At 51.6% G+C, this 25134-nt stretch overlaps 1 protein-coding gene across 2 annotated transcripts in view; it reads right to left on the bottom strand.

The window, feature by feature from the left end:
• Positions 1-25134, bottom strand: part of STX1A (syntaxin 1A) — a 59660-nt gene that overhangs the window by 17290 nt on the left and 17236 nt on the right. For both annotated transcript variants that reach the window (XR_009728834.1, XM_061375772.1), the window contains exons 4-5: positions 4615-4689; positions 719-792 (exon numbers count right to left, since the gene is read on the bottom strand). Coding sequence is in view for 1 of the 2 variants with exons in the window: in XM_061375772.1 (XP_061231756.1) it covers positions 719-792; positions 4615-4689 (149 nt within the window). In the remaining variant the exon portion in view is untranslated. The remainder of the gene's footprint in view (positions 1-718; positions 793-4614; positions 4690-25134) is intronic.

Below are 25134 nucleotides of genomic sequence, written 5' to 3'. Positions count from 1 at the left end.
ACCCCTCTTCTAAGGCTGGAGTGAAATTCTAGGTGAGTTACCCAGCTGCACCAGTGAGCTCTGGGCTCATTTAAGAGCTGCTCAAGCATCCTTCCAGAAACACACAAAGACTTTGGGTTTCTGAACACACTGAGGACAAACATTCTCCCCCCAAAGCTGGAACTTCAGAGGGTATATGTGCTTCAGTCAAAACCACCTTCAGTGAGATGCTTAATGTGGATGTGAAGAAGTCCACCCGTGTGTTCACCCATGCAGACATCCAGACTTGCACACAAGGACAAAGCACACTGCTCTCGCCTCCACAGCTGCCTTTCTGCATACTTGTGTCACAAGTCCCTCGGGCTGGCTTTTGCACTCACCTATTTGGCAACATGCTGCCTTCCTTTGCCCAGTATTTGCACACTATAACTTGACTGCTCTAAAGCCAAGCCCTCCTCTCCCCTCACCTCTGGGATCACAGAATCCCAGAACTGTTAGGGTTGGAAGGGACCTCTAGTGATCACCCAGTCCAACCATCCTGCCACCCAGAGCAGGTCACACAGGAACAGATCCAGGTGGGTTTGAATGTCTGGAGAGGGAGACCCCAGCCCCTCCTGGGGAGCCTGTTCCAGGGCTCTGCCACCCTCAAATGAAAGAAGTTTTTTACATTGAAGACCCCTCAAGTACTTCCAGCCGCTTCCTGTCCTCCCCATCTCAGTGCCACAGGGCAGAGACTGACCTGAGTTTTCCTTATCCGCAAGTCAGCAGATGACCTGTTCAGTCCTTCCTCTTGTTCAATGCTCTGCTCAATACCTGGTCAGGGTAGAAGGGCACAGGTTATTTCATGCCGTTTGGAGAAGGAACATGAATTGTTTGGGAAAGGGACTGTAAAAGATTGATGTGTGTGAACCGAGGAGCAGCTGGCACTGAGCAGTTCCCAGCTCCTGACCCTAGCCACCAATTTAGCCTGGACTGGCAGCAAAGCCCTGTTCCATCACTGCAAAGCACTCAGTGCCTGGCCACCAGCTGAGGCTTGGTGCTGTGGAGGGCAGCACCTTCATCCCCCAGGCTGGTAAGTGAGGATTTAAATGCAAAACTGACGGAATGCTTGGGTCTGATCTCCATACTTCACAATATACAAACAACTGGGGGGACCTGATCGCTCCCTACAACTGCCTGACAGGAGGATGGAGCCAGGAGGCGCTGGGCTCTGCTCCTAGAGTAGCAAGTGACAGGACAAGAGCAAACAGTCTCAAGCTGCACCCGGGCAGGTTTAGACTGGAGATTAGGACAACTTTCCTCCCCAGAGGGTGCTCAGGCATTGGAACAGGCTGCCCAGGGCAGGGCTGCAGTCACCATCCCTGCAAGTGTTCACACGCCATGGAGATGAGGTACTCAGGGACACAGGTTAGTGGTGGCCTTGGCAGTGCTGGGGTAAAGGTTGGATTGATGGGCAAAGGTCTTTTCCAAGCTGGCTCATTCCATGATTCTATGGACTGCTGGTCTCCCCCTGCTAGGCAGGAGGAGGAATCACAGCTAAAATGTCTCTGCAAAATACCAAAGCTCAAGACTTCTCCAGGGACCCTAAAAAGATGTCCCAGCTGCCCATTCCTGCACAGACAGGACCTAGCAGGAGGGTGAGAACGTGCTTCACCTTGCTGCGCAGTCCTCTGCAGCAAAGCATAGCTTTGCCCTTTTAATTATGCCTGGTAATGCAACTGAGATGAATTCTTCTCTTGTCCAAAACCCATAAATGACAGCAGGCAGCAGCACTGCCCTGCTCCACATCCCATCATGGTTTGGGCAGGGAGAGGGCAGGGAGAGGCAGGGCAGGAGGTCCAGCACAGAGCAAGGCAGTGCAAATCCGCTCCTTGAGGCCAGCTTGGGACACACTGATTCCAAAACTGAAATTCAGGGACTTCAAAAGCCTGTCAGCAAGCTCCCATCAGCAGGCTGGCCCAGCATGCAGAGATGCATGGCGCCATGTAGACCACCAGGTGTGAGCTGGTGGTGTCCCTTGAGTTTGGCTGATGACACCTTCCCAACACAGATGTCCCACAGCCCTCTGTCCCCAGCACCTTCCACCCTGGAGCAGGTCCCATGAGCGCAGTATGGGGCAGGTTTCACCTGAAGCAGGGACTCCTCATTCACTGGAGCTGCCCAGTATCTCCCCATCACCACCCAGAGTGGCAAGGTAGAGCTTCAGACATCACCACACGGTGGGCATCTGTTTCTGCTGTGTGTCGGTTAGGATGGGTGGCCCCACAGCAGCACCCTGTGGAGAGCAGCAGCACTGTGAGGAGGACTGTGGGCCTGGAGAACCCTTTGTGGTGCTGGAAGAGGGTGTCCAGCAGCACAGCTTGCTCTGGGGAAGGGCTGGAGAACATCAGCACAAATTCTGCACTCCCTCCTATTGTCTCTTGGAACTAGCATCTGACCTACAGCTTATGTGAGAGGCCCTGTCTCACACAGCCTGATGGCCACAGAACTGCTCTGTGCATGCTCCTGCCTGGGAGCACACTGCCTGCTGCCTGCCCAACATATTCTGTCAGCAACTGGTCTCCCTCCACGCTCGTCACAAACTGTTCCCAAGGAACAGTATTGGCAAACATTGTGCATTTATGAACATTAATAAATTCTCATTTTCCCAAGAAGCTGGTAATTAGAGTGAGCCACTGCATGAGCAACGCCTGTCCTAAAGAAGTTCATTTGTTGTCAGCAGATGGTGGTTTTGATCAGTCCTGACTGTTTTCTTTCATCAACCATGCTGGCCATAATCTGGGACAAAGCACAAGGACTAGTATCTGTTGCTCCAGGTAAAAATGGTACCAGTGAGTCTTTTCTGGAAGAAGGATAACAGGAATTGGAGCCTGTCCTGCAATCCTTCAGGCTCCCAAAGCACCCTAAAAAACACAGAACAAACACCTATGGGATGACACCTATGGAAAAGGATTTTTCTCTTGCATGGGATAAACCCTGTCTCCATCTGGACACCAGGGAGTGATCCCAGTATAGTTGGTGGAGCTCTGGGCCATGGGAAGGGGTTCCCTAGTCTACGAAATGGGTAAGCTGACCCTCAGCTCTCCTTCCTGAGTCTATGTGAGAACATGTGTCAGGAGGACAGAGGGTAGCAAGGGGACAATGGAGGTACAAGTCACCTTCTGCCATATATATGGGACATGGCCAAGCCAGTGGTGACAAACATAGCAAACAGATCTAGCTATATGTAAGTCCTTCATGATTGCAGGGCTCCCATGAAACCCTGGGATCAGGGAGAATGTTGCTGCCATGGGGGAAGCACCAGCTCCTCTCTGATCCTTCAGACACAGCCAGGTCTCCTACAACAGTCCAACCAAATCCCACGCTGATGTCCAAGGCAAGTCTGAGCTGTGCTGGGATGACCTGCCTCCTACGTGAAGATGCTGCCATTCTCACTGACCACCTGCATTCCCTGGGATCTAATCTTGAGGTTTTGGGCTCGGCCTAGTGCTGCAGCACAGCCCCAGCCACCAGCAGCCTGACAGTCATGTTGTTCTCACTGTCCACTTGTCAAAGACATTGATTGACTCCTCAATGGTGGAAACCAGCAGCCCCACTGGCCACGCTCTTTCCCTGTGCTGCCTAAGTGGAGGCATGCCAAGACAATGGGACATGCTGATGAGACAGGATAACCTTCAGCAACCCCAATGGCCTGTTTCTTCCCCACCACCTGCCCCACAGAGCCTGTGTCTGGGGCAGCAGTGCCTCCTGCCCATCCTGGCTACGCTGCGGACATACCTGGGATGAATAGGAGGCACTGCTGCCTTGGGCAGAGTCACCAACGGTGCAGCCTGCGCTGGGGACTGAAAAGCAAGACCAGCCTGGAGGAAGCAGGGTGGGGGCAGCGAGAATCCCAGGCATCAGGAGAGCATGCCCCATGCCAGCACACTGGCCAGAGCTGCACAGGGAAGGGGGACCATGGCTCTCTGCATGGGACCCCTTGGTGCTGCACCTGCCTAGGCTGCCTGTGCCAACATGGCTCACCAGGGAAGGGCCAGCTCTTCTTGGAGGCTTGCACATTCCCCAGCAGCACCTCTTCAACAACTCAGCCCTGGCAAACCAACCTTTGGCCATGCTGGGGGTTTGCTCACTGCAAGAGTCCAGTGCCTGCCAGTGCTCACAGCCCCACTCCCTCACCTCCATCTTGAGAATGGGGCACAAAGGGGCAAAATCACAAAGGGCAAATAAAAGCAGCTGGAGGATGCTAGTGGGACAGAAAGTGACATCCATCCCCAGGAGATCCTGGCAAAGTAATGGCAGATGTCTCTTCCCCACGCTCTGCAAAGGCTCCCAGCGCCAGCTCAAGCTGACACCAGAGAATGCACAGATGGGGCAGGGCTGTGGGTCTGTAACCTGCCCTTTCCCACTCAGAGCAAACCACCACAAAACTGGCTTGACCCGTGTCACAGCCCAGGTGCTTCCAGCACAGCGCTGAGATGACAGCCAGGGCCCCATGGCATTTCTGGTCACGGGGGATGAATGGTGAGTGCTGGGCAGTGGAGGCACAGGGCAGCAGTGCTCCCTGCCTGCTGCACCCCCCGCCCAGTGGAGGGCAGTGGGCAGAGCTCCACAGCAGCATCACAGGCAAATACTCACTCTTTAGCTTGGAGCGTACTTTGTTTGCCGTCTTCTTTATGTCAGACATCAGCTCTTCCAGCTCCTCCTTTGTCTCTGAAGAGAAAAAAGGAAACACAGGTGTTTTGGAGATTGCTAAAATCTGCTGCCCGGCCCCTTAGCATTAGGAAACGAGTACTGCAAGCACTACCAGCTCCACACTGGGAGCACTTCCACCCCAAGCATGCTGTTGGACTCTCCTAACGGTCCTGAGCCTGGAAATAACCAGGCTGGTTGGGCAATGAGAGAGGCAGGAAGCCATCCTGCAGGACAGCCTGTCCACACAGCCCTACCCTGCCCCGTACCCAGTGTTCTGCAGAAAGGGGAACGGAATGGATAGACAATCCACAGTGATGGTTCCTGCAGTGAAATTAAAACCACTGCTGGCCACCAAAAACCTGCTCAGCAAGGCATTCAGCCCTGTGGAGAAGGACTCGGGGATACTGGTGGGTGACAACCGGGACGTGGCCCAGCAGTGTGTGCTTGCAGCCCAGAAAGCCAAGTGTCTCCTGGGCTGATCACCAGCAGCGTGACCAGCAGGTCGAGGCAGGGGATGCTCTGCCTCTGCTCTGCTCTCCTGAGACCCCCTGGAGCTCTGCGTCCAGCTCAGGGGTCCCCAGCACAAGACATGCATGGACCTGGTGGGTCCCGAGGAGCCTCCAAGATGGTCCAAGGGCTGGGACAGCTCTGCTGTGGAGAAAGGGGAGAGAGTTGGGGCTCTGCAGCCCAGAGAAGAGACGGCTCCAGGGAGACCTTCCTGTGGCTGCTCAGGACTTCAAGGGGGCTTAGAGCAAAGATGGAGACTTTTGACCAGGGCCTGCAGGGACAGGACATGGGGCAATGGGTTTAAACTGGACAAGGGTGGGATGAGGTTGGACATAGGGGAGAAACGTGGTACCATGAGGGTGCTGAGGTGCTGGCACAGGGTGCCCAGAGAAGCTGTGGCTGCCCCATCCCTGGCAGTGCTCAAGGCCAGGGTGGACACAGGGGCTTGGCACAACCTCTCTAGTGGAAGGTGGCTCAGCACACTGGTACCCAGCTGTGCCCTGCCTGTGCAGCCCGTGATGCTGTGCACTGCAGAAAGCCTGGGTGATGGCACCAAAGGCCCTGTGCTCACACACGGGCTTGTAGCTAGCTTGCCAGGGATGTAACTGTGTCCCAACCATGGTACCAGCCTTGACACCAGTATGTTGCAATATCTCAAGATCCAGATACAAAAGAACATACAAACCACCTGCCATTCAAATATGATTTCTAGAGAAGCTGCTATCCCAATGTTCCCTCTTGATTTTGATTAGATCAACACTTACTTAATTAAACAGACTTTGTTTAATAGACTCTAGGCACATTATCTGAGTCATTCCAGTGGCTGTGGTAGCTCTGTGCCATACGCTCCCACCTGCCAGTCACAGGCATAATGAGAAAATCATGATGATGAGAACGTGCTGGGTGAAGGTCACATCCTATGGATGGCTATATTCATCTCTGACTCAGAGCTAAGAGCTTTGATGCCATTGTGAAAAGGAAAAAGGGAACACATCTGCCAATACCTTCACCCCAGGCTCCAGGTATTCTGAGCAAGCCAACAGAGCACCTTTCCAGGGAAAGCGGTACAATTACGCATGAGCCAGAGAATAAGCACAACGGCAGGGAAGGAAGAGCTCATCCCCAGCTGGAGTTCTCATTTGACTAATTATTTATTTTTTTCCCCCATTCCTGGAAGAACTTGTGTTTGATGAAGAAATAAACCAGCCCAGGCTGAGTAACTGCCTGCACCCAGACAGGCTGGGGCCAGCTCACAAGGAAGCAAAGACCCAAGAGTGCTGGGGGACAAGAGGCTGCCACGAACACAGGGTCAGGCCAAGAGCCAGGCTTGTTCACCAGCAAAGGGGAGAGCCAAAGGGGCTCCTATTGCAGCCTATGACTACCCAGCAGGAGGATGGAGAGAAGCTGGAGCTTCCTGGAATCCTTGGAGGTGACCTTCAGCTTCTTGCCAAAGCCTGGAGGAGCATAGGGACAGGATAACCAGCAATGGGCCAAGCTGGATAAGGAAAATTCAAATTAGACATTAGGAAAAGAAAATGTCATCATGAACGAGGTCAAATAGTGGACCCAGGGAGTCTGTGAGCTGTATATCCTTAGGGACATCTTAGCATGTGGCTGTGGGTGAAGGCCTGAGGAACCTGACTTACTGGTGGGTACTGGACCAGGGACCACCAGGGTTCCTTCTCACCTATATCCACCACTGATCCTAAGAAACAATTTCACATTACTCACTGCAATGTCATTTCCCTTCTTCCTGTCAATGTGGGCTGAGGGATTTGCTCTCCAGTGATGCCATCACAGAGGATGTACAGGGCAAGCGGTGAGCACAGGTGAGAATCTCCCCAAGCTGGCTGCTCAGGAAGGGGACAGGCCCACGTGGACAGATGGAGGGCACACAGGACAGGGAGCTCGGCTGCCTTTCCTCAAACCATTTCCAACTGAGCAGCAAGGAGAAAACAGTGCTGGCTGGCTTTGAGTCACGGGATGTGTGAGGATTACTTGGCGACCTGGCAGCACAGATTTCCCAGACAATTATTTTCACATCCATAGCGTCTGTTTAAGTGACTCATTCAAATCTATTTAACTGTTCACGGCGAGTAACATTCAGCAACAGGAAGCTCAAGTACCACAACACCACCACAGCTACGGTCACCCCGGCGAGCAGAGCAGCGCTGAAGGGCAAGATGTGATGGTCAAGAGGCCAGACCCCCACATCCCACCAGGGATGTCTGCTCCACTCCTGCTGACATTGAGCACAGCAGAGGAGCAGGGATGTTCCCATGGTCACCAGAACCTGTGGCCATGTCCCAGGGGTTCCCTGGGAGTGGGGAAGAGGCTTTGGTCTGGGACTGAGATCCGGGCCGTGACCTGCCCTGGAGGGAAGCTCAGGAAGCACAGGGGAGGTGGGATGCAGGCAGGGGAACAGGCAGCAGTGGAAGCTCTTTCTCCTCCTCCTGCCAACAGCAAATGGGGCACCGGCAAACGCCCAGCCCAGGCTTGTAACACCTCTCGGCTCCATCGCAGCCTCAGCTACTTGGGAAGGAGGAAAACCCAACTCGCCTGTGTCAGCTTCCCACATCTCTCCAAGTTCCCAAAAGCATCTCTCAGGCAACAGGAAAAGAGGCAAACACAAGGAACTGGCACCCAGAGCTGCCATGCAGGATGCTCCCCAGGGCAGTGAGGAGAATCCTGCCTGCAGCCCAATGCTCATCACTGATGTTCACCATTATCCACAAAGAAGGAAGGAAAAAGCCTCCAAACGGCCCAGCAGAGAGCAGGAGGGCAGCAGCAGCAGGCATCAGACCTTCACCCTTCACAGTTAATGGGAAGCAACTGATACCCCCCTGCCACAGCATGCCTGAGCATCCCGGTGACAGTGATTTTGCACACTCAATACAGTTCTTGGCTGTCAAAGCTTCCTCACTCACTTATTGTTCCCATTAATGAACTTCCACCCATTCGTGACCTGCAATTCTTTACTGCCAACAACCCACTTCCATAATCCAGAGCAGTACAATTTCAACCTCATTCATAACTGCTTTACCTGGCAAAGCTGGAAGAGGGATCTTTTGGCAAACAGTTACCTTGTTGAATTCAAAATCAAAGAAAGCCCTGACCACAGCTCCTCAAAGGAAATATAACAAAAATAAACCTTACAACTTTTCTTCTGTCTCTCCCAGGTTGCCATGGATGTGGCCGTTTACAGAATGTAGGCTATCTTCTGAAGGCGAATGCAAAGAGGAAGCACAGACCTGGCAGCCCCAAGAGCTATCTGGTCTCTGGGAATAAACTGTAAGGAATCCTTCCTAGGAATATACAGTGTGGGTTGAAATATCTTCCATGGTGTTCCATGGCCTTACAGTAATAAAAATCAAACCTGTTCTTAAAACCATCAAGGAAGAGACTGGCTAGAAGGGCTGCTGCATGCCCGGGATAGGGAGCTACTGATCAGGCAGCCTCACCTCCCAGCCTCTCCTCCTGGAAGACACGTTGAAACATACGGATGGGAGGGAGGTGATGGGAGACAGCCAATGTAGCTTCACCAAGCGCAAATCATGCCTTAGCTGGTGCCCTTCTAGAATGGAGTGACTGCAACAGTGGACAAGGGAAGAGCTACAGATGCCATTTACCTGGATTTTTATAAAGCCCTTCATATGGTTCCCCACAATCTTCTTGCCTCTTATTTGGAGATACACAGATTTCATGGGTGGTCTATACATGGATAAGGAATTGGTGGGATGGCTACATCCAAACTGTTGCAGTCAGTGGCTCAATATGCAGGTGAAAACCAGTTACAAGTGGTGTCCGTACTCTGATCAATACTATTTTGCATCTTCATCAACAACACAGACAGCACAATTGAGGGCACCCTCAGCAAATCTGTGGGTGACACTGGAGGGAAGGGTGGCATCAGAGGGACCTGGGCAGGCTGGAGGAGTGGGTCTGTGTAACCCTTGTGAAGTTCAACCAGGCCAAGGGCAAGGTCCTGCACCTGGATCAGGACAATCCCCAGTACCATCACATGGATGGATGGGTGGATGGGTGGATGGATGGATGGATGGATGGATGGATGGATGGATGGATGAATGGACAAAAGGAGAGATGAAGGGAGGGATGGATGGATAGATGGAGGGCAGCCCTGCAGAGGACTTCCCAGCCAAAGTCCCATTTGCCAAGAGATTTGGGATATCAATGACCTCCATGCAGTCCTTCAGCTCCCAAAGGCTGATGACCCTTCCTGGAAATGGAGCTCAGAGTCTGACATTGCAACTTATTTATTCAAGCTCAGTAAAATTGGACAGAGTGGGGGAGCACACAGAGGGGTGGGCAGGAGAGAGCTGAGTGACCATGAGCAGAGCCAGGATTGTCCCTTCCACACAGAAGCAACACAAGGAGCTGCAGCTGCTTGCTGAGCTGCAGAAATAGGACACACTGATGCTGTCCATCTGCCTTTGCCAGAAGAGAGGGCACAGAGGCATCCGGTGCCATCGTGGAATGCTAGCAGCCCTGGGATTTGTAACTTCCAGCACGCCAAGAGGGACAAATCCTGCTGGAGCTGCAGCAAGGAGAGGTACTGCCAGGGATCAATGTCAGTGCAAGACATCCCAAGGTTTTTACACAGGTGCAGAACAAAGATGATGCCTGGAAGGGCCTAAGAAGCTCTTACAGACCCTCTGGGACTAAAAGTGCCCACTAAAATGCATCATCTGCAGCACCCAGGTGCGTTTGGAGGTGATCTGCATCAGACTAAAATTGTACCTCCTGACTTTTCAGGTCACTAAAAAAGGCAGCAGGTGAGTAACTGATTTTTCTGTGACACCTTTTTAGATAATTAAAAGGTGATAACATCAGTTGGACTGCACTTCCAAAACACCGTTCTGTAGTAGCAGTGATGGATCCTGTTTCACACACCCTGCGAACCCAGTGTGTTCCTCACAGCTGCCGGTCCAGCCAGGCAAAGGTGCTGAGCTGCTGTAGTCACCAAGAGACATGGAGAACAAGTCCAGTGGCTGGACACTGAGAGCTCTGCAGCAACGGAGTAGCCGTTTCACAGCCTGTTTCTGAGCTGGGAAGCAGCTGAGCTTCCCCCTCGGGGGTTCTCATCCCAGAGCCGCCATCCTCTGGCTGCTCCTGCTGCTCCAGGCTGGCCCCAGAGCCAGAAACCCCCCTGGGAAACAAACCTCAGGATGAAGGGAGAGCTGTGCTATGCATTAACTGCTTCTCCTGCAGCCATACTTGTTGGCTGCATGTAACCCCATCAGCACAAGTGAGGGGATCAAAGGTTGCTCTTAACAAAGCATTCTGGTGATGAACCTGTGCAAAAGGTGGAGGAGACAGACGGTGCAGCACAGTGCCTCCTCCCGGTTCCTCCCTTTCAGAGCAAGTGTTGGTCATGAAGAGCTAGGGATGAAGGGGAGCCGTGTAACCCTGCCTGGACCCATTCACGTGAGCTCAAATCCAGTTAGTGCAAGCACACAGCTCCCAAGATCTGCTGCCCGTCCTGCTGCAGCAGGCTCACAGAACCACCTGCCACTACAGCCACAGAGGGAACAGTCCCTTGCGGGACCTGCAGCTTGCCTCCAGCATCCCCAGCCATGCTGGTGCTCCAGCTGACAGCAGGAGGTTGCTAAGCTGTCAGGAAACAGCAAGTAGTGATAGCTCAAAGCAGGGGGGGGTAGGATATCTTTTAATTAATTTCTCAGCAATAATGATGTACCCTGACTTACACCAGCTGAAGGGCATAATTCTCTTTACACAGCAATAAGGTCCTACTAAAACACAGCTCAAAGCAAACAATAGGCCTGATGAAGGCACAGTAGCTTCCCACATAACCGACCTGGTGGGTGCTGGGTGGGTGAGGGCAGCAGCTGCAGCCAGCAGCCCTGGGAACTGCCCACAGCCCACCAGTGAGCTGCCTCCACGAGGGGCACCCAACTGAGACCTCAGAATGTATGTGAATGAGCAGCTTTGAGTGGCTGCCCCCACCACCTGCACACGCGCCCATCCGTCAGAGACCTCCAGCCCTGGGTGTCTCACAGCATCTCTCACAGGGCTTCGGGGCGCCCACCTCTCCGAGAGCAATACTTACCTGGCTGATGAGCGAACAGTTTGCTCTCCTCCCTGTCCTCCCCATGGCCCTCCTCAAGCCTCTCCATCCACCCCCGTTAGCTCCAGGGTGACACTCCATGCCCTCAGGACCTTTCCTGCATCAGCACCTTGCCCCTTAACCGGCTGCTCCCACCCCACCTGGGGCCACATGCATCTCCCTGGGGAGCTGCAGGCGGGATGCAGGGTGCAGTGGGATGACAGGGCCAGGGCTCACAGGCAGCAAAGCTGACCTGGCTCTCCTGCAGGCACGCAGCAGGCAGGGGTCCCAAGTAAAGATATTTTTACACCACCAGGCTGCATTAATTGTATTACCCTCCTTTCATTCTCTCAATTGAATTCCACTTCAAATACTCCATTATTTTCCCCAGAAGGAAGGCTGGATTAATCAGTAATTACTCAGCTCATTCCCCATCTCCTCCTTTCAAAATCCAACGTTGTGCTATCTCCCAGGCTCCTGATGCTTATAAAGTACGTGGAGACTTGCTGGAAATGAACACTGAGGCACCATCTCGCTCAGCTCTTGGAAAACTTCCCGATCGATAACTTCAGACTGGACCCAGCAGTGTCTATTTTTGGTACTGACTGTTTAGCAACAACCAGAATTACTGTTGGAATGTAAGAATTTAAACCATCATAAGATACATCATGTGCTTTCCCCTATGTTTCTGTCCTTTCTGCATTATTCTCTCATTCTCCTTCATTTGCAGGCACTTCACAACAATTCAGCCCATACTTTGGGCTGCTGCTTGCTGGGTTTTCCAGCTGCCTGCCACTTCCATCTTCTGTGCCACTGGGAGAAAGGGGGAAAATACTCTTCTCCTTCCCACTATGTATGGGAAAATGGGAGACGAATGTATACCAATGGCAAGTAAAACTCCAAAAGGAGGAGTTACGGAAAAGTTGTAAGAAATGCGTAAGGATGCATTGAGGATATAATGCTTTAAATTTATTGTGTGCACACATGATATAAAGGAGCAAGTCATGATCACCTTGATCATCGTGAACCAAAGGTTCTCACTTTTTGTTTTGTCTTCGGTTTCCCATTATCTGCTGAGACAAAATGGGGATTCTATGGTTCTGTGACATGCACTGCCCATGGCCCATCCCCAGGCTGGCTGCCTGGTTATTCCACTTGTGGGTCTCAGTCCCCCTCACCTCTGACTTTCCCCATTCTCCTCACCCTGGACCCTGAGCAGGGCAGTGGCCATCGGATAGCTCTCAACATCAGATGGAGCTTCCACCAGAAGATCTGGCAGGGCAGCACCCTGACCAGGTCAAGCAGTTGTTGCAACCTGCAGCTATGTCAGGTGTCAGAGCAAATGGCTTTGGGCATAAGGAGGCCAGGAAGGTCCCTAAGAGCTATCCACTGAACAGCAGCTCACTGCATCTCCGTAACCAGCAACTCACAAGCTATAATCATAATGCATTTAATCAACAAAGGGCTTTGGTCATTGGAAGGCTTTAGCAGCAGCCCAGGTCACAGAGCATCACGAGAGGCAGCAGGAGAGGTATGGAAAACGTCAAAAAGGGAAAAACAACACCTCACAGCTACGGGCGCTTGCTCACGTATCCTTTTCATAGAGCCACGACTCGCAGCATGGTTTGGGTCGGAAGGGACCGGTCCTCCTGCCACCACCACCCCGCTCACTCCAGCATCTCCCCATCGAGGGCCCCTGTGAGCCCCTCCTGCCTCCCACTGCTCAGGGCTGGGAGCTGCGCCGTGCCAGGCAGTGCCGACGTGCTCCCCAGCACGCTCACTGCAGCCGCCCGCTCCTCCCAGCACGGCGTCACCCGCCTGTCACCAGCTGCCTTCTCCATGGCTCTCATTAATTCATTGGAGGGGGAACCTCTGATGGAGGAAGGAACAGGGAATCCTAAAAGCAAACCGTGCTTGTTCCCTGCTTCACCGCTCTCGCCTTCCCTCGTTGTCCTTGCTCAGTGCTCCTCAGATTAGGGCAGGTTACCTCTGACTGCTTGAAATAAAGCCAGGGAAACTAGGAACGGTGGTAGGAAGGGAGAAAAACCAACTTAACAAAAAAGATGAAACGACGCAGTTTGAATGAACAAAAAACGACAGAGACCCTACAAAATTACCTCAAAACAGCGCAAGGATGCATTCGGGCTGTTCAGAAAGGAAGGGGGAAATAGAATGGATGCAGGTTTGGGACTGCACAGACCAACTGCCAAGTACCCATTCACCCTCTTCAGGTCTCGCACGGGAAGTAGGGACAGCTCTGTGCACTGTCTGCCCGTGGCCTGCACATTTCCTCCTTGGCTCCCCTGTTCCCTCCCTGCCCCTCATCTCTGCAGCCTCCCCTCACTGCCTTGGCCTCGTCTGTCTCAATTACGGATTCCCTTGCGCGTTCCCTCCCTCCCCACCCTGGATTCCACCCTCCCTTCCCACTTCACTCTCCAGACTCCTTTCTTTGCCAGGATTTGCCTTCAGCATTCGCAGCACTGCCCTTATTAGCTCTTAGCTAATTGCCCAGCAAGACAGCGAGCTCTGCCCTGCCAGCTCACACGCTTTGCCCCAGGCATTTGCTGTTGGCACCTCCCCGGCCAAGCACTGTTACCTGTCAATCGTTTGCATACTTAAACCAAAACCTCTTTAACTCCTGTGCAAGTGAAGGCATCCGCAGGCAGTCCCTGCTGCACCTCCCTGCTGCCCCACCACTGGCAGAAGCAGGACCTCACGCAAGAGCACAGCCCAAAACTTACCCTCCCCGGGACCTCAGCAACCCTGACGTGGCCACAGGAGCCCTTCTCCTCCCCAGCTTGCCCAGGAAAAGACATCCCTCTCCCTGCAGGGTGGTACTTCTGCCTTTTAGACAGCACGTTCTATATCCCCAGCGGGAATCCTCAGGGAAATCACAGACTCACAGACTGGTTTGGGTCAGAAGGGACCTTAAAGCTCCTCCAGCTCCAACCCCTGCCACAGGCAGAGACCCCTTCCACTGGAGCAGCTTGCTCCAAGCCCCTGTGTCCAGCCTGGCCTTGAACACTGCCAGGGATGGGGCAGCCACAGCTTCTCTGGGCACCCTGTGCCAGCGCCTCAGCACCCTCCCAGGGAAGAGCTTCTGCCTAAGAGCTCAGCTCAGTCTCCCCTGTTACAGGGGCACAGGCACCTCATACTGGGGTGTCTTCTAAACGTCTGTGGCCATGGCCAGGGTACGCTGGGTCACAAAACACGGCTGTGCCCCCCACCCTGTACACTACAGTCATGGTGCACCCTCCTCCTCCTCACCAGACCCTAATAAACAGAGGCTTTTCTTCATTAACTGCCTTCTTCCTAAGTTATCCTTTCCTATGTTTCTGGCTCATGGATCTGAACCCAAAGTATTCACATGCAGGGTCTGCTTCACACAAACACATAGCCAGAACCTGCTCTTGCATCAAGACACACATTGCAGTTCCACGCAGCTCTTGCAGGGACAGCAGTGTTTCCCTCCAAGCCCAAGCCCTAACTCTAACTCTCGGTGTACACCAGCTTTACCAAATGCAGGGGAGGCTCAGGAAAGACAGCAGAAAACTCCAGCTGCTGCAGATGTGCAAAGGGCACTGCTGCTGAGCATGCTTCAGAGGGGTGGGTCCAGCACAGCTCAGACCTAAAGCTGGGGTCAAGAGAGGTGAAGGTCTTGACTAAAGCAAAACATGCAATGAAGGAAAAGCAGCAAGGAGGGTATGTTGGCATTGCCTGCAGTATGGCACAGGCAGGGATTAAGCAGGGATGTACAGGTGTATCACACCCATGCCATCAGGCCGGACACAGGGACCAGATGATTAAGGAAGCAGAGTCAGGCTGGGGAAAAAGGATGAGTCCCATGCAGGGGTCACTCATCAATTCAGTAGTTTCAATAAGAGCTTGCAGGCTGGAGGGAATTCCATTCACCAGCTTACAGAGGCAGCACAGAGAACTGTGCTTGCTTCACGTATCTGACTTACAGGCACACTTGATTAGTGACAAAACCAGCCTAAAAAGCAACTACAGAGGTACTGAAAAAGGACAAATCTCAGCTGGTTCCTATGGACAGCATTAACCCAACAGCCCAATACACCTCCAGTTCCTTGTATCCACTTGCACACTTGGGAGGACAGCTAGCAAGTAGGGCAGCAGTTGACAGCCAGACAGTTCATGCAGGGAACAAAGGCATCTTCTTCTTGGGAAGGGCAAACGTGAGCAAGAATCGGGCAGACAACTGCCTCCCTAAGCTCAACACAGCACCGTGCTGAGGACGGGCAGGGCAGACGACAGGGGGCTTTGATTCCATCTCCAAACACTACATTGACCCCGAGTCCCAACAGCACTTCCACATTTCCCAGATGGGGATGTACAAGAGAAAATTAAATGAAGCAGAGGCTCGAAAGCAGGATTTCACCAAAGGACTGGAGCAGCTCTGCTCTGGAGCCAGGCTGAGAGAGCTGGGCTGGGTCAGCCTGGAGAAGAGAAGGCTCCGGAAGGGGAGACCTTAAAGCAGCTCCAGTGCCTAAAGGGGCTGCAGGGAACCTGGAGAGGGGCCTGGGACAAGGGCCTGTAGGGACAGGCCAAGGGGAATGGCTTGAACCTGCCAGAGGGGAGACTGAGATGAGCTCTTAGGCAGAAGCTCTTCCCTGGGAGGGTGCTGAGGCGCTGGCACAGGGTGCCCAGAGAAGCTGTGGCTGCCCCATCCCTGGCAGTGCTCAAGGCCAGGTTGGACACAGGGGCTTGGAGCAAGCTGCTCCAGTGGAAGGGGTCTCTGCCCATGGCAGGGGTTGGAGCTGGAGGAGCTTTAAGGTCCTTCCCAACCCAAACCAGTCTGGGATTCCATGATTCTATGAGTCATTTTACTTGTAATTAAGAGCAAAATTTGGATGGGAGACTGCCTGGGAATCCCAGGTGCTGTAGGCTTTTTTCCAATAATAATAATGATAAGGGAAATAACAAGGGAAGGGAACACAACTGCTCACCACCTACTAACCGATACCCAGCCCGACCAAGCAGTGATCCCACCCTTCTGGGTAACTGCTCCCAGTTTATATACTGGGCATGACGTGCTGTGCTATGGAATACCTCTTCGCCTAGTTTGCGTCAGGTGTCCTGTTTCTGCTTCCTCCCGGCTTCCCCTCCTCCCTGGCAGAGCATGGGACTCAGAAAGTTCTTGGTCAGACTAAACATTACCAAGCAGTAACTAAAAACATCGGTGTTATCAGTGCTGCTCCCAGGCCGAAAGTCAAAAACACAGCACTGCACCAGCTACTAAGAAGGAAAAAAATGACTGCTACTGCTGAACCCAGGACAAAATTACACATCCTTTCACAGCTAATTCTCGAGAGCTGCTGTATTCGATGTGGCTCCACCACTGCAGAAGTGGAACTGCTAAACAGGATATTCTTAAAACTCAGAGGAAAATAAGGTGGGTGATGTTCTGCTTACATTCTTCAAATCACTTTCCCACCAGGCTGCCTTCCTGTAGCACCATAAGCTATTAAAAGCCCTTGCAGTACTGTCAAGGCACAGAATTATCTCCCAGATTGGGAGCTCCAGATTCCTTTTGGTCATGGTGAGATAGATAATCCACACATTACCCACTCTAAGCACCATCTCTGCAAGAATCCAGATGGATGCCAAGAATAAGGCACTTCTTATAGCTGTAGCATTTGCAACAGAAGTTAACATGCCTTGCATAAAAGTGTCCTGATTTTTGACTTGGATTGAACACATATGAGTCACTCAGCTGCATTCTTCTAAAAGCCTTGACCTGTACAGAAAATTCCCAACTTTTCTGTCACACACCCAACCTCCTTAGCAAAAAGGGCATTACAAAGACATAGACATGACAGGTTTTTCTTCATTATTCAAAACCTTTATGCTCTCAACGGACAAAATATTACTACACCCATCATTTCCAAACACTCTGCAAGCTTACGATGCCACACACATAGTGTCATCTCCTACCATCACCACATGCTTTTGCTCAGGAGGGCCTTCACTCCTACAATTTAGGACTCAGCATGAAGTTTGAATTGTCTTTCCTCAAGGAAAACAGTATATGGGGTGAAAGGAACTGACACAGAGACTCCAGGGCTCCCTCCAAGCTGAGGTACAACAGGGGAGATGTTCTCCAGCACACAATGACAGGGCTTTACTGCCTGCATTCCAAGAGCAGATTCAGGGTTGGGGTCTCTCCACTGTCCCTCCTTTAATAAAAGGCTGCCTTCAAAGTCTCACCATTGCCACGTCTTCCCAAAACCTTTCTGCTAGAAAAGAAACTTGCTTCTTCAATGGGAAATACTTAAAGAGAATGGCCACCTGGGAACAGCAGCGCCTGCAGCTGGGAAGAGCAAAGCAGCATCAGAGCTCTTCCAACGAGCCAAAGGCAAAGGGAGCACAGAAAAACACTTCCAGCAAGTCTGCCCCTGCTCTGCTTTTGACCCAGAAACATTTTAGGATAAACTTGTGGTTTCCTATCCCCTGATTAATTGAGGTAACCACAGAAACAGACTGCACTGTCTGCCCAGCTCTGCTGCTCGGCTCTAAACAAGCGCTAATGCGCACTGAGCTGCCGCAGCCACTCTCAGGGCTCCAGAGACTCCAGGGGTCAGCTCCTTCTTGAGCCCAGGTGCTCCTTACCCGAGGTAGAGATCTTTCTGCCGAGCTTTTTCATGATTATGCCTGTTCAGGCAGCACTTACTTAGTTTAAGACATTAAAGAGCAGTCATTTTTTGAAGTGGGAAGTAAGACCTGGAGATAAAACCAGTGAACGTGAAATCCACAACACAACACAACCCATCCAGCGCCGCAGACCAACTGCTCAGCTGCATTCTTAAAAACTCAACCAGCTCTAAACCTTTTCATTCTGCAGTAGAAGCTGAGCAATATTCAAAGCATCAGCCACAGGCATGGAATGAGGGATGTCGTGACACATGGGAAAGGCTGGGAATCACACAGGCTCTGCACGTGGGCATGTCAGCGTTTGATAACTTCCCACTAAAACCTTCCTCAGGAGCTGTTCCTGTTCATGGCTCTGCTTCCAGGGACACAGGAAGAAGTTTCAACACTTGTACCCACCACTTCTGAGCAGACCCAAGAGGAAAAGGCTTCCCACAGGCTCAGACTGGGAGCAAGGAGGTGACAGCTATGAGAATGCCAGCAAAGAAGCCTTGCTGTAGGAAGTGTTGTGCATGCCCTCAGACTCCTGCTCAACAGCTGCTTTGGAGATAGCTTCCATCAAAATAAGACTAAAACAACATCAAGGGCACTGTAATGAACATCTCTGATCTGACCAGTTTCACACGGGATCAGGAAATGGGTAGGGTGCCCACAGGGTGCATCCCCTGTGTGGGGACAGTAGCACAATTGCCAACAACCTCCCAGAACATGGGATCCACCATGGGACAACCTTCTAGCTCTCTGACTCACCAGTACACTTCGTGGCAGGGAGGAGAGACACTACCCAGCTGGGTCTGGGTAGCAACTGCTATAGGGAATTATCAGGTTAATGAGTCTCTCCTAATGGCCTCCAGCTCTAACTGGGGGGCACATGGAGAGAACAGAAGGGCTCTAAGGACAACTGGGTACATACAAAGCCTTCCAGAAGCAGGCTGCCTGAATTAGGGAACACCACGTTTTACCACAGGGACAGAATACCAGTGCTCTTCTCTAAGGCAGAGTGAACCTGGTACAGAGATCCCTCACCACAGAGAAAAAGTGGAATAATGCTAGTTAACAAATGAGCAGAATTCTCACTCATCCCACGCTTCTCCTCGCAGCTTTCACCTTTTCCAGGATATGAGGTTTCACTTTGGCATGGATAAATGGCTTCACCTCATCCTGGGTAAAAGTCTTCTCATCCATAGTGTCACAACATGGCTGTAGTCAGACCCAAGCAACCCTGCTCAGCCCCACTAACAGGAGCATGAGAGAGCTCAAAACGCAAGAGCAGAGATGCTTACTCCCTTTCCAACACAAGGTGCAACATCTCGGTGCCATTTCACATCTCCCCTCTGTGCTGCACAACTTCTCTTGCTGATGACCAAGTGTTCAACCATCAGCACCACACACATCTTGCTCCCATTTCCATAGCCTGCCCCTGGGCACTGCCACCAGTACGGGGACACCAGGAAGGTCTTCATCTCCTCTGTTCCTCAGTGCCAAGCTTGTATGTGGCACATGAGCTGTACTTCCCTTCCATGCAGAGTTATGGTAGATTTCCAGGTCAAAACCACTAGTAGCTAAGTGCCATTACCAGCCACGACAACCTCTGGCAGTTATCTGAGCCAGGAATGATGGATTACTCTTCTCATTAGAACTGTACAAGAAGTGGTTTGCAAAGTGCTGGAGGCAAGTAATAAATATCTACACAAGATGGTCTTCAGTTGCCCAGACCCACACTCTTCAGCTGTGCAGACCTCGGTATTTACAGATCAGAAGCCAAGTTAGATCCTACACCAGTTATTAATTATTTACCTTAAAACTAATTAATCATCCATTAACTCTTTGTGAGCTCTTCTACAAGAAGGTACCCTCATGAAGTGACTCAGTGAATGCTTCTAACAGCTACAACTTCACATGATTAAGAAGAAAAATCATTCATGGGAGAGCCCCAGGCCAGAAAGCAGAGGAGGCCACATCCCAGCTGCATGTTATCTTCTTTCCCTGACAATTATTTGGCCTTGCCTGCCCTTTCATCTTCTGCCACATGGTGCTCACAGCAGAATGCTTCCCATGGTGCTCACAGCAGAATGCTTCCCATGGTGCTCACAGCAGAATGCTTCCCATGGTGCTCACAGCAGAATGCTTCCCATGGTGCTCACAGCAGAATGCTTCCCCAGACACACGTTTTCTTACTTGCAATCAAAGCAGCTCTTTTATTTGCATTTTTTGCTAATAATCTGATAACTCAGTTAGGGAAACACAGTTATGCTCCACCTCTGTGGGGCCTGGGAGCTCAGTAACAGTGCTAAGAGACTGCAAGAAGCTTAAACTTATTAAGCAGGCTCTGATGGCATTCAAAGCAAGCTCAAGGTGTATGCTGCCTGTCATCAGGTGACATTTCTCCCCAGTGGACCCACAGGAACTGAAGCAGGACCAGTGGGCAGGTCAGCAAGGCCATGGGTACAGAACTATCACCACAAGGGAAGCGCCAGGGCTGGGTACTCTCCTCTGAAAGCCTCCAAACCCAGTGCTGCCCAGTTGGAGCCTCTGCAGCTATCCTGCCTGAAACCGCAATAGTTCTCCCCATTCCCCCAGCCAAATGCAAATTGAACACCTCCCAAAACCCAAAGGTCTCAGGTTAGGGTGTTTCTGCTGCAACACCATAGCTCATCACCACTTTGCTTCCCATCAGCATTCATAAGCAATGTGCAGGTTCTCCATTGCTGTTTAACTCCACTGGTACTTGCAGATACTCTGATACTCCTCTTTTGTCAGAGGAGTTCTCATTTATGCTTAATTCGAGGCTGTGCTGGGAGAACCCATGGCCCAACCTCCTAACACTGGGATTTTAAGAAATAAGAGCCAAAAGACATGGGAACATCATCTGGCCATCACCATCCGCCACAGCAGTCCCTTCATGTGCTTGGAGGCTCTGCAGCTGCTTGAAGAGAAGCTTCCAGTCAAGCCCCCAGCCAAGCCCTACGCAGGGTGACCCCTGGACACATGACAGCTTTCCTCACACGGTACAGCCACCTTTCCATCCCAAATGCACCTGCTGTCACCCCCTGCTCTCCTGGAGCACTGCCATCCAGCACCCCTCTCCTGGGGACAAAACCATTGGCAACCAGATCTCACAATGTACCCAAAGTCCTCATTGAATAGCAAGCACCATGAACCCACTCAGGAAGTGGGGCATGAAGCCAATACTTCTAGCATCCCCCCAGATTCTAATGGGGACTCCTGTGAGAACCGTAATTTCAACACCCAGGACCATATAGGGGATGATTTCAACATCAAACTGAAGCCCCTGTTGGTCACACACATCTGGTTCCTGCTCACTGGATCCCCATCACTGGAAGTGTTCAAGGTGACAGAATCATAGAAGAGTTAGGGTTGGAAAGGACCTTAAGATCATGTAGTTCCAACCTTCCTGCCATGGGCAGGGACACGTTGCTCTAAACCAAGTCACCCAAGGCTCTGTCCAACCTGGCCTTGAACACTGCCAGGGATGGAGCATTCACAGCCTCCCTGGGCAACCCATTCCAGTGCCTCACCACCCTAACAGGAAAGAATTTCCTCCTTATATCCAATCTAAACTCCCCCTGTTTCAGTTTTAACCCATTACCCTTTGTCCTGTCACTACAGTCCCTAACGAAGAGTCCATCCCCAGCATCCCTATAGGCCCCCTTCAGATACTGGAAGGCTGCTATGAGGTCTCCACGCAGCCTTCTCTTCTCCAGGCTGAACAGCCCCAACTTTCTCTGCTTGTCTTCATAAAGGAGGTGCTCCAGTCCCCTGATCATCCTCGTGGCCTCCTCTGGACTTGTTCCAACAGCTCCATGTCCTTTTTATGCTGAGGACACCAGAACTGCACACAATGCTCCAGGTGAGGTCTCACAAGAGCAGAGAAAAGGGGCAGGATCACCTCCTTTGACCTGCTGGTCACACTGCTTTTGATGCAGCCCAGGATACGGTTGGCCTTCTGGGCTGCAAGCGCACACTGAAGCCGGCTCATGTTCATTTTCTCATCGACCAGCACCCCCAAGTCCTTCTCCGCAGGCTGCTCTGAATCTCTTCTCTGCCCAGCCTGTAGCTGTGCCTGGGATTGCTCCGACCCAGGTGTAGGACCTTGCACTTGGCATGGTTAAACTTCATGAGGTTGGCATCAGCCCACCTCACAAGCGTGTCAAGGTCCCTCTGGATGGCATTCCTTCCCTCCAGTGGATCAACCGAACCACACAGCTTGGGGTCATCAGCAAACTTGCTGAGGGTGCTCTCAATGACGCTGACAGGAGTGATGTTGGACAGGGGTTTGAGCAACCTGCCCCCATGGCAGGGGGGCTGGACTGGATGAGCTTTGAAGGTCCCTTCCAACCCAAACCACTCCGTGAGTCCATGATTCTGTGGCAAAAGCCAAGCTGTTACAGGGGGGAGGCAAATCAAACACGTGGAGAGCCCGTTTGCGTGAAGCACTACATACATTGAGCAACAGACCCACTGGGGAAATGGAGACCCTTGAATGAGGGTCACTACTCCTAATTTACAAATAAAACCATTAACAGCAGCAGAGACCTTCACATACTGGGAAATAAAGGAGAGAGCTTTGGCACCTTATTAAGCAACTCCATATGAGACTTGTAAGTTTTACAAATGCACAGACTGAATACCCAAGGCATCTGTGTAATTGATACTGGTACTGGAGTATATAACCCATCAGGTTACTTTGGTTTGATAGCCCCAAAGTCCGCTTTAGCCATCAAAGGTATTCAGATACTTGGGGGCATCACTGATTCAGATTATCAAGGAGAGATCAAGGTGATTTTGTTGACTAGTGGAGATCAAGATATCTTCATTCAGCCATGAAACCATGTTGCCCAAATGTCGATTTTGCCTGTGTTGAAAACGCAAGTGATCAAGGGGGAAGCCCCACAGAAAAGTACGGCTCAAGGGAACTGGATTTGGATCCACTGACCAATTGAATAGTGGAGCTAAAGTTTGGGTCCAAACACCCAACAGCCCACCCTAGCTGGCTGAAATTATTGCCACTGGAAAAGACAATGCGGTATTAGTGATTAAATCCAGACAAGAAAAATGGGACTATGTCCCTGCAAATAAATGCTATTTGAGAGAATGCTATTATTATGCTTTAGTTTTGTGTTTTACAGACACTACAGATCCTAGCCATCCTCGTATGTCTTATGCCCACTTTGGGTGATGCCATAACCCCAGGAAGGTATCTGAAAAGGACTGACACCTTGCCTGTGCACTGGAGGTGGAAAAGCAGCACCAGACCTTGCAGACAACATAATTACACCTGAGACACGAATGAACTGCATGAACCTTGCCTCCAACATTTTCCCCAGAAGTACATCTGTGGACAACCAGTTTGTCAGCAAAATGCTACAAACATCAAACAGAATAAGATGTAGTAGCTATAGCCAATGCTAGTATTGCTGCTATCAAATGTAACCCTTTTAGTGTTTATAATCTGTGTGCTAATAGCACTGAGAACATATACAACATGAGCAGTAATAGTGAGAATAAAACTCCAGCATCCCTCAGAGTACATAACAGTTGTTAATAACAATATGGACCTGCTGTCTGTGGTCCAATCATGAGACATCGTGTCTCGTGTGTCTCTGTCATGATCAGGAATCAAAGGACTGAGTGTAACGGATGGGAACCTAGCTGACAGTTGATTCTCTCTCATGACTGAGAGACATAACAAAGTGTATGTTTTTGTCAAAGTGTATTTGGTGAAGTATATATGTTTGCGTTCCTCATGACTGCCAATGGAGCTGATCAGCCCTTGCCAGGCAGGCAGCCAGCTCTGGGCAGGCAGCGTGGCTCTGCCTGCACAGGCTGGAGATGGCAGCTCCCAGGCACTTGCTAGGAGGCAGACCCTGACCACCCTGCTCTTTGCAGGGCTCCCAAGTAAGGGCAAATGGGCAGCAGCACCCCTGCGGGGATCCATCATCTCCCTGGGTGCAGAGGAACCGCTACTGGCATCTAGCTGTTGGCATCATGCAGCTGGTGCTGCGCCCACGCGCCAAGCAGGACATGCAGCGCCAAGGGGCGGGCAGGCGGGCAGCAGCCCCTGGGAGCAAACCAGGGGAGCAGTAGGAGTGTGGTGGGCAGAGACCAGGCAGAGGGGGCTGGCGCGACGTGTCCTGTCAGCAGAGTAGGCAGGAGCTACATGGTGCCGGTGGGCGGTGTTGTGAGGCACAAAACACTGGGATTTGGGGGGGGAGCTTGCAGGGAAACAGGAGATGCTTTCTGTCTGAGTATTTTCTCCTAAAACGAGCGTTGAAAAGTTTTGGAGCAACATTCTATGATTCAAGCACTTGATTACTGCAGCAATTTAAATGTACAGCAGCACGCTGCTAACTGCCTTTCAAAAAGGAACGGGATTCTGTTCCAAACCTTCCCTCAAGAATATTTTTTGCCTTACTGCACTGCAATATAAGGCCTTGCTCCTGTACACTATTTTTGAGTACTGGGTAAGATACCCGTTTGGGTCTCCAAGCCAAGAGTGCAGATTCTCTCTACTTTCAGCATTCTCCTTGATTTGCCACTCTTTGAGCGTGGCGGTTTCTGCCCCTCTCGGTGCAAATACACAAGCCCCACAGACCCACTGCCGTGCACTGGGCCAGCACAACTGGTCTGCACTATCCTACAGTCTGATTCTAGGTGTCTTTATGTGGTCATTATGCAGAAGTAAAAAGTTTGTAGGTATCTCACAAACTTCCAGCCACGCTGTCATAGAATCACAGTATCAACCAGGTTGGAAAAGCCCTTTAAGCTCATCCAGTCCAACTGTTCCCCAGCACTGCCAAGCCTACCACTAACCCATGGCACTGAGGGCACCTGCACAGTTCATTAACACTTCCATGGACAGTGACTCCACTGAAGTTGTCAGGGATGCAACAGGCACCCCATCCCAGCGGTGAGCCACCTACCCTGACATCAAACCCACTCTCCAGCAGGGTGCTGCTGACACCATCAGGGCTTTGCTCCCTGCACCTGCTCTCCCAGCACTGGGTACCCTGCCTGCCAGCCCTTCGGTCGCTCACCCAGATTCTCCTCCACGCCTTCATCAGTTGAGGCACATCATTCTCAAACTGTGGACACCCCAACTGACCGCAGCACTAGCATCAGTTCACTCCAGGACAACAGAGCAGAACCAGGAACTCTGTGTTTCCAGCTATCACAGCCTG

Source organism: Neopsephotus bourkii, unplaced genomic scaffold (genome assembly GCF_033783945.1).
Source record: "Neopsephotus bourkii isolate Nb327-2 ecotype Australia unplaced genomic scaffold, CSIRO-AGI_Nbou_v1 NB_1675, whole genome shotgun sequence".
NCBI classification, from domain to species: domain Eukaryota; kingdom Metazoa; phylum Chordata; class Aves; order Psittaciformes; family Psittacidae; genus Neopsephotus; species Neopsephotus bourkii.
This window is presented reverse-complemented; position numbering and strand designations above follow the sequence as displayed.